The 13,385-nt window shown below is 28.7% G+C and overlaps 1 protein-coding gene across 3 annotated transcripts in view; it reads right to left on the bottom strand.

Moving 5' to 3' along the window:
• Positions 1-13,385, bottom strand: part of LOC100201504 (ubiquitin carboxyl-terminal hydrolase 8) — a 75,995-nt gene that overhangs the window by 31,031 nt on the left and 31,579 nt on the right. For 2 of the 3 annotated variants that reach the window (XM_065813925.1, XM_065813926.1), the window contains 2 exons: positions 5,963-6,048; positions 5,784-5,825 (listed from right to left, as the gene is read on the bottom strand). In XM_065813925.1, coding sequence (XP_065669997.1) covers positions 5,784-5,825; positions 5,963-6,048 — 128 coding nt within the window. Of the gene's footprint in view, positions 1-5,783; positions 5,826-5,962; positions 6,049-10,103; positions 12,313-13,385 lie in introns of those variants that run through there. The other variant, XM_065813927.1, reaches the window with a different exon arrangement.

The raw sequence follows: 13,385 nt of genomic DNA, 5'->3' as shown, positions 1-13,385 counted from the left end.
AACTTTATCAAAAGCTTTAGAAATGTCAAGAGCAATAGCCTTAACCTCTCCATCTCTAATGTAAGATAAAACCTATCGGTTATAAATGTTAGCAAATCGGCTGTGGAATGAGAAGATCAAAATCCACATTGATGATCAGAAAGTAAGTTATTAAATTCAAGATGAGAGATTATATGTTTGTTAATTAAAGATTCAAAAACCTTGCTTAAGATTAGCTAGTTAGATGAGTCACATCACTCTCCAGAAATTTTGAAAATAGGAATAACAGATGCCGCTTTCCAGCATGCTGCAAAGCAAGACTCCAAGATAAGCACTTGTTAAATAGTTTTGAAAGTATAGGCAACAGCTCCAGAGAACACTTCTACAAAACTACAACAGCTATGTTGTCCAGGCCACAAGCTGTAGAAGAGTCTAAGGAGGAAATCACTTTAGATACAGAAGCTGAAGTGATACGAATGTCAAGCAATGGATCAACCTGTTTGTCAAAAATATCAGGTAGAATGCAACTAGTTGAATCAAGAGATGGTATTGATGAAAAGATGAAAAGTTCTTAGCAAACAATTCAGCTTTGTTTTTAGGTGAGGCGACAAAGTCTGAACCGTACATTAGAGGTGGAATAACAGATTTGCCCTTATTATTGATACTGTTAACAATTTTCCAGAAGTAACGAGAGCCTAAATTTTGAAATGAAATACGAGATTTCATGACCTGAGAATAGCGGGCTTAAGAGTCAGACAAAACCTTTTTACAATGATTTCTAATAATAGTAAACAGACGTCTGTTTTCTGGAGAATTGTTTTGCTGATAGATATAGAAGCAATGGTTTCGATTGGAAATTGCAGCAGCACAATGTGGGGTAAACCATGGAGAAGAGTGAGGCTTGACTTCAAATCATCGAGAGAGAATAAAAGATTTCATGCCAGCCTGAATCCAAGAAGTTATGTAAGAAGCACATTTATCAGAAGGAAGATGAAAGATTTCTACCCAAGGGCTGTCACAAAGAAAATCATGGAAAAAGTCCCAGTCAGCATTAAGGTAGTTGTAAGAGGTACAATGATAGGGGGATTCTGATGATGAAAAAGAATGAGATAATAGTTTTAGAGAGATCAAACGTGATCATAAGCACCTAAGGATGAATGTGGAGAAACTGAGCACTGACTAGGATCAGTTTCTCCACATTCATCCTTGTCTTATTTCTTTCACCTTTTCAAGGACATGATACAAAACTGCTTTTTTTTTAGAACAGATGAAGGACCGCAATAGTTAACAAACTTATTTTCATATTTAACAGCCATTTCTTTTCTTAAAAAAGAATACTGTGCAGTTCTATCACTACCAAAGTCTTTTCCGATATATTCTAAACTTGATTTGTATAATTGTAGACACTTTAATATATCAGTGACCATTTCATCATTCCATCTAAATTTTTTCTTATCTGAACACACAGCTATTTTTAAATTATCAATATTGAAAACGCATGCGTATTAGAAGTAAATCAACTTGTTTAGGTGAGATAATGCAATTACATGAGAAAAAACGCCTTAATAAAAAAGTTCTCCTTATTATTTTTTGGGGGACTCTCGGCAGAAAAATTTATATCGTAAATCCGGACAGGATAAATGTAATTGCTGTTAAGTGTTTCTGTGCGTTTGACCATTACACCAAAATCTTGTCAAACTATCTTGTCTTGGTAAAGCGGGGCAAATTTCCTCATATAATTAGCCCCTATAAAAACAACGTGGGCAGGCTAATTAATTCTTTTCTTTATTATGTTTCTCTAAAGTCTTTAATAAAAATTTTTTCAGAGGGTCCTAATAAGCTCTACCTGCAGCTTATTAATCCTCACTCTGTTAACTATTTTTGAAGAAGACTTAATTAACTAAGCACATAAGTATTTCTATCATGACATATGCGCAACAAATTTTTCCTGATGTTTTGAAATTTTGTGTTTTTAGAAATTTGAAGGTTTTTAAAAATTCTCTTCTTTTCGTTTGTTATAGTATATAATATCTTTAAATATATATTATGTATATAATACTATAGTACTTTAAAAATGTTTTATTTTGTACTTTAGAAAATTGGAAAAGAATTTTTTTTATATTGGTTCATTCTCAACAATACTGCAAGCAACCTAATTAAGTTTGGAGATACTAGAAAAAAAAAGAAGAGTTATAAAGCAAGGAAATGGTTTACAGAAGAATTGAAAAAGTTGTAGGTTTTATGAGTCAGGAAAACATGAAGATGGGAAAAAGTTCCAAAGGGTTGAAGTTCAGGGAAAAAAAACTAGACAAATAAAAGTTTTTAGAGCATACAGCGACAGATACAGTAATAGAATGAGACTTTGCTGAATGACGAGCCAAGAGAGAACAAGTTTTGGTTGATGGAACTAGCGATAATAGCTCCTTTGAGCAGTGACATTGATAGTATTTGTAAAAAAGAGAAAGAGATGCAACTTTACGATAAAAAGAAGCAACCTTAGCAGATGCTAATTTAGCAATCGATTGTATATATGGTTTCATGAGAAGTCAGTAATGAACCATAATTCAAGAAGACGTAAAGAAGAGGACTCAGTGAGAGAGTTGCCATTCATCAATATAAGAACGCCGACAGTATTGTGATAGTAAATAACTGAGTTTTGTTAGAGTTGAAATTTACAAACCTCTGCAAGCTCCAATCTGCTACAGAAGTGAGTTCAGATTCAAGATCCACTGCCTGTCCTAAGTGATTGAAAAGACAAAGACTTTTTGTCAAGACAGGAGTATAAAGTTGAGTCATCAGCAAATAGAGCCAAGGTTGTCAGTAGGGTTTGGGAATTCCAGGTCTTTTTAGACTCGGCGAGTTTGAGTTGAGCCTCTGATTAGATTTCCGGTCCGGGTTTGATCTGTCCTTCAATTTTTCTTTCTTTTTCTTTCAATTTTATATAGCATGAAAGGATTTTTCGTGTTCATGCCGATTAAAAACAAGGGATTTGGTAAATGTTATAACAATTTTTAGCCAACTTCAACATAACATATATCATTCTATACTTTTATTTAAGATGTTAAACTACAAAATAAACTTGACATTATTTTTATAAAAATATCGCGTTAGTATTTTCAAACATAATAAGTAACAAATGTAATAAGGTTTCCAGAATTCTGTGGTAGCATTCAGAGAAGCTGATTCCATCAAAAGCTGTAAAATATTAGAGCATTAACAGTGCCATGTTGTACATAAATAGTGTAGCAAAGGCAGCCAATCTTGAATCTGATCTCTCTTTCTGTACAGCTTGAGGCTTGTGGTGGCTTGTAAATTTTAAATTTAACAAAACTTATTTAATGCAAAATATTGTCGACATTCCTATATTAATCAAAAACAACCCCATCACTGAGCCCTCTTGTTTATGTCTTCTTGGATTATCATACACCAACTGAATGATAACCATATGTACATATGTATCTTTCACAAATTTAACATCAGCTAAGGTTGCTTCACTTTATCATGCTTGCCAGTTTCTTACTACTAATTCTATTTTCACAAATTTAATATCTGCTAAGGTTGCTTCACTTTATCATGCTTGCCAGTTTCTTACTACTGATTCTATTTTCTACCTCTACAAACCTCTTATTTTACTTATGTCATACTTTTTAATGATTCTCTTTCTTTTCTAGACAAGGTCCAAAAATGCATTGTAAATGCAGTTGGACCTGCTAAGTCTGCTGGGTTTAACCATACTCTTACAGGGTGTTAACCCGCCCAATGGCATTATGTATACTGCAAATTTACAATGGGTTTAAAATTCCCAAAATTCAATGACTTTTTTGTTTTTTTTAAGTAAGAAGATTAAACCAAAAAAAATTTCCAATACTTTGTAAACCAATAACAATAAATAATCCCAATAATAATGAGATAAAAAATGAGATAAAAATATATTCCTGGCTGACACCCTATCTCATTGTTGTAAAGTTTAAAAAAGGTCTGCCTCAACCCTAAATGTGTTCTACATAATAAAACAACACTGGATACAAATACTATCATGGTACCTGCTAAAACAAGCTATTATCTCAAGTTTGATCAACCAAAATTTATTTCAGCTTGATTCATCATTTAGCGAAGTCACATTCTTATACTGTATCTGTACCTTCTTAAGAAACAACTAAGTCAACTTTTTAAGACCTGGCTTTAATTGGAAGATGAATTTAGACCATATGTGTACATTGAATTTAACTTAAAGACCAATTTGGACTTTTAATCCCAATTTAACTTTAAAGCCAAATTTGGATTCTAAAAACACAATTCAGACTTTTATGTCAGATTTTAAATAACTTATTATGCATTAGTCAAGTTAACATGCGTTTAATAATTTTTATAGAATGCAAGTACATTGATTTTTAACTTAATACAAAAAATATTGAGTTAAAGCCTTAAACTTTATCTTATAGTTAAATTTTTTTTTGCACTTTAGGGTAGTTCTATGTAATGTAGATATGCTTTTCTTAACTGTTGCTGTTGAGACTGGTTTGAGTCCAAGTGACAACTTTCCTAGATGCAGAAAAGAGTCTTTCTGAAGAAGGTGATGAACCTGGATGTGATACATTTTGCTGACAACGGATGACAGCTTTGGATATTGTGGTGCCATGCTCTTCCATCACTGTAAAATATAAGTTTCCTTTGCTAGAGGTTGATATACATAAAACATGTAATATATAATTATTTTACTTTTTTAATTAAAAAAAAGCTTTCAAATCTAACTAAAAGTTGAATGAAATTTTGCAATTGTTTCTATTTCAAATTCAGCACTTAAGTCGAAGTGTAAATCAACTTTGCTTTTCAGTAAACTTCATAATCTGAATTTTAACAAATATTTTGTCTTTATACCTTTATACTCTAAAAAATTTTATTTATATAGTTTTTTTTCCTGAATTTCAATCCTTTGGAACTCTCTCTCAACTTCATGTTTTCCTGACTCATACAACCTAAAACTTTTCAAGTTTTATGCTGACCGTTTCCTTTGTCTTTAACGTTATTCTTTGTTTTCTAGTAACCCAACTTAATAGCAGCCTTGTTGGGAGTATATTAGTATTAAAAAATAAAAATCTTTGAATTTATTGTTATATTTTTCTTTGATAATTCAAGTTAAAATTTTGTTTGCTTAAGTTAACTTGAAATATTAGACTCCAGAATGTGTTGTATAAATTAGCTGTTTTAATTTTTAAGATGTTTTATTTATATTTCAACATTCTCTTTTTAAATTTTGCATTAAAAAAGCATACTAAATGTTTTTTTGGATATTTTTGTCACTTTTCATTTTATTGAGAAAAATATTTAAAAAATGTTGTTAAAACTTTATCAATATTAAAAGTGCAATCTCTGATATTGTTAAACATATCAAGACATAACTTTGTGGGTGAACTTTTTACAAAAAATCTGGTAATTTAATGTGAAACTGCCTTAATTAATTGCAAATCAAGTTAAAGATTTTTCTAGGAAAAAAGTTTTAATTTGATCTAATACTGATTAGCTTGTGTTTAAATTTGTTCAATTAAAGACTTAAAATAAGAAAATGTTTATTAAACCATGGAACAAAACATTTTTGCAATTTTTTTTTCTTGGTATAAATTCATTTTTCAAATTTGTTAGGAGCCATTTTGTTCAATCATTTTTGTTAATCTGAATAAAACATGATTTGGATTTGGTTGTCCATTTAAAATGTTAAGTTTCTAAAATGGTAAGTAAATAACAATATATTGTTTACATGTGTTTTTTATATAAAATAAGGTGTGTAAAACAAATAAAATACATACTTTTTCTGACTTTTATCTTGACATTCAGCCAGCTCCATATATCTTAAATATTTAAGTATTAACTAAATCAGTTATAAAATACAAAACTGTTGCATGGCAACCAACATGACAGTAAATAAATAAAAAGTGAAACTAAAAAAAAGCACTCAGAACGATAATCAAAATAACACATATTGCACCTCTTTTGCAATTGATCACTTAATTTTTCGGCTTTTTCTATAGCAACTTTTATATTGCAGCTCTTAAGTAGTGATAAAAATGTATTCTAAAAATAGAAATTTTGATTAATGAATCAATGAGTAAATAAATTTCTGAAATTTTATAACTTAATATATATTTTATTTAAATAAATTGGCTTAATAAATAAAATAACTATAAACTGCAGTAAAACACGTTTAAAAACATTTTTTTCTTAAAATTTCCCTATGAGTGATTCCATGTGAAAACATAAATTTTTTTATCAAATACAACTTTAAGTCTCAGATTTTGCTGATTTCTACATAACAAAAAAAAACAAGTAAAACATGTTCAAATTTAATTGAATTTATTATTTATAAAATAATAATTATAAAAAATCAAAAGAAAAAAAAAAAGGTGGTAGCTTGACAGTAATGTAACTGAAACAGTTTCGACCACACAAAATCGTTCCTACCAAATTGTTTATGCTCAGGTTTCCAAAATTTCTTTTAATATTCTTAAACTACCAGGCTATTTGAAAAAAATTTTTATGGGACATCCTAAGGGGTTGCACATAAAATAGGTCACACAACTTTTGACTGATTTGACCCATTCCCCCCCCCCCCCCATCACAAAATAGTAATTCTTTAGTAACGAGTCTTGTATGAGTCATCACAAAACTACTAAATCTTTCCCCCAAGAGCGTGACCTAATTTGTGGACGATCCCTAACCTCTTTTTTAGATGGACATTTTTTACAAAAGTTTATTTCTGTTTATTAAAACTATGATGCTTGTCAACTATAATATTTTAAAAAAACTCTAAAATAATTTTCTTAATATATTTTTAAAAAAAAAAAAAAAAAAAAAAAAAAAGGTCAAATATATTATATATGTTTGGAAGACGATCTGAGGCAATGTGGTAAAAATTCGAAGACCTCAAAACAAATAGTGGTGGGAATAATATTCCTTAGCAGATGATGTTACTTATAAAGTAAAATTATTGATAATGCTTGATTTTTTAGTCATAGATTTTTTTAAGAAAAACTTAGACTGTGTATGCCTACAGTTGATGAGAGAAAAAGAAGCAACCCTAATACACGCCATCATCATTGTTATAACTTGTAGAGAAACTTTTATAAGAGTAACAATTGATGGGTTGCGGTTTAACACTGTAACATGTTTCAACATGATTTTAACACTGTAAGCTACAAAACTCATAAATATGAGATTTTTATATAAACTTTGCAAATAATGTATTATAGTGTATATCAAGATAATGAGAAAAAAGTTATAATATTGGCATAAAATTTGAAGTTTTTTTTATTATTCAAAGATTTCAAAGAAACTTCTATCATCTCTTCAATTAAGGTGTATCATTTTTTTAGAAACCAGATCTTAAAAAGAGAAATATTCGTTAAAAATTAAAATATAAATGTAATGATGAAACATTGAACTTTTCAGAAACCACTAGTTCGCTTTAACAAAATATATAAAAAATGGTTAACTAGATTTGTCATGCCTCAAGAAGCAAACCAAAAGAAAACTTTACAGTGCACCAGAAATTCTTAACCATGTCGTAAGGGAACTAGCAGAAGATCAACTTGCTAATCTAGAACTTTTTGCACTAGATAAGGTAAAAAGCAATAAGTGTAAAGTAGCAGGAGGGTTAAGTCTAAAAAATCTTGGAAATCATACCTTGGTGTCAAAGTTTTACAAAAAAATAAAAATTCTACAACCTTACTACTAAGAAAAAAATATTTTATAAATTTGAAAAATATGTGCTAAAATTTGCTTATCTGCAATACCCACACTTAATTAACTGGTTTCACAGTGTCTCTTGTATCATGAACATACTCTAAACTTCATTTAGAGGGGCTCTAACTTTATATTTCTGATAAATTAATTTAGTAACTATAATATAATTTTTTCAGGCAAACTAACAAGTATATTACTAGATCATTTGCCACAGTTTCTAATTTATTCATCTTTTAAAAAAAGAAAAATTAATTCCTGTAAAAGTATTATTTCTCTTCAAAATTTTAAAAAACTAAATAATGAAAAATACAGCGATGATTACTTAAAAATAAACTATGATAAAGTAAACAAAGACTAAGCAATTAACAGTGGGCCCAGAAGGCAAAGTTTTGGAAATAAGATCATAACTAATAATTAAGAAATCCTATAAACTCATTGAGGACTTTTTAGAAAGCCATTTTTTTGCTTGTTATAGGAAAATTTAAATTTTTAATATCAAACTAAATTTGTGGACTGGGTTCATATTACCATTTTTGTAATTTTTGATAAATTAGTACTTTTTGATAAATACACAAATTTGAATTTTTTTTTAGATGACAATTAAAGAAGTAATTTATTAGAAATACTTAAAGAAAAGAAAAATCAGAAATTTAAATAATTTGGGGATCTGGTTTCTAATTTTCTATTGATAAGAAGTTTAGTATTTAAAAACAAGTACTCTGTCAAATTTGGATTTAAAATAATGCTAGTATAATAAAATAATAAAGAAACTTGCAACATATATTTGAAGATAAAAAGTTAAAATAGTAAAAAATGTTAAAAACTTTATAATTAATCATAAATAAGGTTTTCAAACATATCATCAAAATATCTCTTTGGCTTTGAAAACATACGCTCATGAGATCTGCTTGTATGCTCATTTGAACCACAATTTTGGCATAACTTTGGAGGATGTGAATGAATAATTCGGTTTAAAACACAAGGATTCAATCTCTCTGAATAATGACTCATCACATATGTAAGTTGCTCTAGATCAGAGGTCTTACAAGAGAGAAGTTTTAAATAGTTTCTTATATCTTTGTTGTTTGCTTCTAGACCTTCCTCCAATAAATTGCCAAGGCCATAACCATCATTAAGAATTATTAACTCAGCTGAATGATGAAGGACTCCATGAAGAGTGTGGTTAATTTGTGTCAATGGCATATTTGTAATAATGTTAAATGTTGCCAATATTATGACATTAATAAATTTTGTTTTCATAACTTTGAAATCATAAACTCTATGACATTTTTCCATTTAAACATATCCTCTTTACAAAAGCACCTTGAAGATCTGAACATATTATTATCCTTAATTAGTTTTGAAATTAGCATTATTGGAATTACAGAAACAAGGTTAAAAAAAGAATCTCCTTCCACACATCAAATGATTATTCAAAATTATAATTTTAAGCACACATCAACCGAATCTTCTTGTGCTGGAACCTTGTTTCATTTATCAAAAAAACTGATTTATAAAAAAAGGGATGATTTGATCATATACTCACCAAACTATTTAGAATCTACTTTTGTTGTAATAATTATCCCCAAAAAATCAAATGCTATTGTTGGTTGCATATGTAGACACCTTAGCATGGATGTAAACAACTTTAATAATAAAATATCTGTTCTTCTCCAAAAAATATCTACTGAAAATAAATATGTCTTTCTACTTGGCAATTTTAACATGGATCGGATACAGTCAAACTCTGACTTTGCAACTTCTGAATTTTTAAACTTACTTCTTATAATTTTCTTACAATATCTTTTCTATTGTAACCACTAATAAAATTATTTCAGGAAATATAACAACATCTATTTCTGATCACCTAACACAATTTCTCATTTGTAATAACTTCAACAAATTATTTATACCACGCATTCATAATTTATACTGCAGGAACTTTAAAAATATAATAAAGAATCATATAAATCTGAATTATTAAAAGTTGATTGGAATGACATTATCAATAAAAACAATGTTAACTCTACTTTTGAAGCATTTTTTTCTCAAACAACAGTTGTTAGATTGTCATGTGCCAGTTGTTAGATTGTCATGTGGCATTTGAAGCATTTTTTTCTCAAACAACGTTGTTGTTAGATTGTCATGTGCCACTCAAAAAAATTAGTATTAAGAGCTACAAGCATCGATTCAAGCCATGGATTAGGAATAATAAAATCAATTCAAATTCGAAATCTTATTCAAGGGAAAATATTAAGGATAAAAGATTCAACAAATATAATTAAACTAAAAACTATCTTTAAATGCCATAATTAATTTAATAAAACTGAGTAAAAAAATACATTAAAAAAAAAAGGCATAAAATGTCAAAAATGTCAATAATGTACCTCGATATTGCTTACAAGTTAACGAAACATACATAACTGAACCAACTCGAATCTGCAAAGAATTCAACAACTTTTTTACAAATATAGCTTATAAACTGAATTTTAAAAATCACTCATCTTACATTAGCAATAAAAAGTTTAAAGTAAAATGTTAAACATCCAAATCTTTATAGTTTACTGATATCTCCAACAAACCATTCTGAAATCTCATCACTTATATCTAAATCAAAACCTTAAAAATCAATATTTCCTAACAGTACCCCCACAAACATTCTCATTGATTTTAATTCTGAATTTTCTCATATTCTCTCCAAGCTATTGAATATCTCCTTCTTAAATGGAATTTTTCCTGACATTTTGAAATTATCATGTGTCATTCCAGTATATAAAAATGGCTCAAAATTCTCATGTACTAACTATAGACCAATTTCAATTTTATCTAACATTAGCAAGCTCCTTGAAAAACTAATGTATTCTAGATTATACTCACTTTTGAGTTCTTTTATCTGTTTAAATGATTTTCAGTTTAGATTTCGATCAAAAGACTCTACTTGCCACGCTTTAAAAAGTATAATTAAAAAAATAAAAAAGGCACTGGATACTGGTCATTTTGTTGGTGGTGTTTTTATAGACTTACAAAAAGAGTTTGATACTGTTAATCATTTTAATTTCTAAACTTGAATATTACAGAATCCGAAGAGTTGCTTGTAATTGGTTTCAATCTTATCATTCGAATCGGAAGCAGTTTGTTAGCATTAATGGTTACAAATCAAATAACAAACCCATAGTTTGTGGTGTTCCCCAGGGTTCTGTTCTTGCTCCTTTCTTGTTTTTGATTTATATTAATGATCTAAATAACTCTGTCCACTTCTCATCAGTCCATTTGTTTGCTGATGATACTAATATTTGCATATTAGTAGTAACATGCTATCTTTTTTTTCAGATAGGAGAGCGTAGAAACTAGTTTTTCAGAAAAAAAAGGCCTTGTGACCCTGTTGTAGACATCCCTCCCTTCTCACCAGAGTTACAACACATATCTAATCGCAATCCAATGTTTTCTTTTATTTTAGTAATAACCCTGTCTTTTGCATTACATATTGGCTCACCAAGTGGTCTTGTTTTTTTCACCCTAAGTCTATAATCTATATGACACCGATACAGTAGTTTTAAAAACCAGGTAGTGCTATTTATATATAAATGTGAAATACATGTTTTTTTGATCAGATTTGGTTTGTGGTTTTTTAGTCAGTCCTTTTTGTGTGGGAAAATCTCTAGTTTTAGTAGGAATAATACAATCCTTACTAAGTAGCTTTTCGTACAGCATCCAAGTTTCTTTTGACTATAGCTCATTTGGAAATCCTTCACTTACTCTCCTAATATCTATCCATTCAGTAGTTGTTTTGCAAAGTATCTAAGTAAAGTAAAGTTTTGCATCCGCATCTCCTAGTCTGTTGATAAGTTGTTTAAACTTTAAATTCTTCATTGTATCTTGAATATAAATTTTGACATTGATATAATTTTTGCCAAACAGACAACACATTCCTTCAGCAATTAACTCTTCTCGTGCATTATCACAGTTGGGACAATAAGATCTAGCAAACCTTGATTAGTTTCTGTTTTTCTTATCAAAAACACAGGATGTAATGATCTCGATGCATTTGGTGAATAATTTTGCCACAGGGTCATATTTTTACTATCTTGAAGGCATATTAGTTTCAGAGGAATAAGACCATATTGAAACATACTTGACTTGCTTTCAACCATTTCTTTTGATTTCATTGATACTTGTTGCCCTGCTCCATTATCAATCTGAAAACACATCTGATACTCATCGCTGTCTACTGGAATAAAAGAATCTTTAACTATATTCAAAACAGAATCAATCGTCATTTTTACAAGCTCCTTGTATTGAACAGAAACACCTCTTCCAGTCAAAACATTACTAATTATAGGGTGCAGTTTTTTTCTTCCTTCTAGCAATTCATTGGTTGTTGGAAAATAGATGCCTTTTGAAGCAAAATGAAATCTTAATCTTCTCATTTGCTCCTTACTTAGTGTAAGGGAATGCATTAAAGCTATGGATTCATCTATGCAAAAGGTATCTGTTGTTTCCATATGGTTTGTAAAAATAGCATTTCCAACAAGAGCAATACTTTTATTATTCTGTGTAACCCAGTAACCGGTTAACATGCAACTCTGGGCACTCATTAGTGATAAAGTTGTTTATATAATTGAGAAGTTCCTCTGTCCTTTTTGTGTCATCTTATCACCCAGTTCTGTAAAAGATTTTCTTTGTTTTGAAAAACATAGTTCTGTTATGTAAGCATCCTCTACTTCATAAATTATATCTTTTGATGCTTGTGAAAGTATAAATGCATATCCATTTTTCTTAATATGTTTCTCTTTCAGGCGTTTATAATGTTTCCATATTTTTTTACACGCATTTTCAAACTCCTGTGAATTAACTGGTAATTCAAAGTTTTTCTAAGTATTTCTTTAATGGCTAAATATGTTACTGAATTTGACTTAACAGTTTTGTCAGCTTTAATAAATTGTGTGAATAAATCTATTTCTGTGATGTATTTTACATTTTTATTTTCCTCCATTACATTTTTTTTTTCTTTTATTTTTCTACTGCTGAAACAAACACAAAATCTTATCAAATAAACAAATAAAAAAATTTTCATATTTATAACCAAAAATAAAATATTCACATATTTTAAGAAAAAAATAATAATCACTATTCAACTTTTTTAGATCATGTAAATAAAAAAAAATGCTAACTTGCCTCAGTTACCCTTAAAATGTTTGAAAAGAAATGTTAAATATTTTTTAAAATGTATGATACAGTAGAGGCAAGTTAGCACTTTTAAAAAAATCTTTTAAAAATATTTTTTGTAAAAGACAACAACATAAATTTATAACATAATTACATAATTAAGTTTTGAAAGCTTTAAAAAAAAATTAAAAAAAATTACACATTTTTCATTTACTTATTCAAAAACATATTCCATGTCAAATTAAAAACAACTTTTACCTTAGTGGTTTATCAATTTTCATGTTTGTAAACTAATTTTAAATGGAAACTAACATAATTTACTAAACTTTTATAGATACACAAAAAAATTGGAAATTCATCAACTTCAAAATTGTATCATTGAAAAATTAGCTAGAAACATTATTTTTTTTTATTTATCCACAAATTTATCTGACTATCTGAATAAATAATTTTTATAGACTTTCTCAAACAACTTTTTTTTTTGTCTATTTCCACCTCTGGGC

This window comes from Hydra vulgaris, chromosome 12, assembly GCF_038396675.1.
Source record: "Hydra vulgaris chromosome 12, alternate assembly HydraT2T_AEP".
NCBI lineage: Eukaryota > Metazoa > Cnidaria > Hydrozoa > Anthoathecata > Hydridae > Hydra > Hydra vulgaris.
Note: the sequence above shows the minus strand (reverse complement) of the source record. Positions and strands in the feature narration are given on the sequence as shown.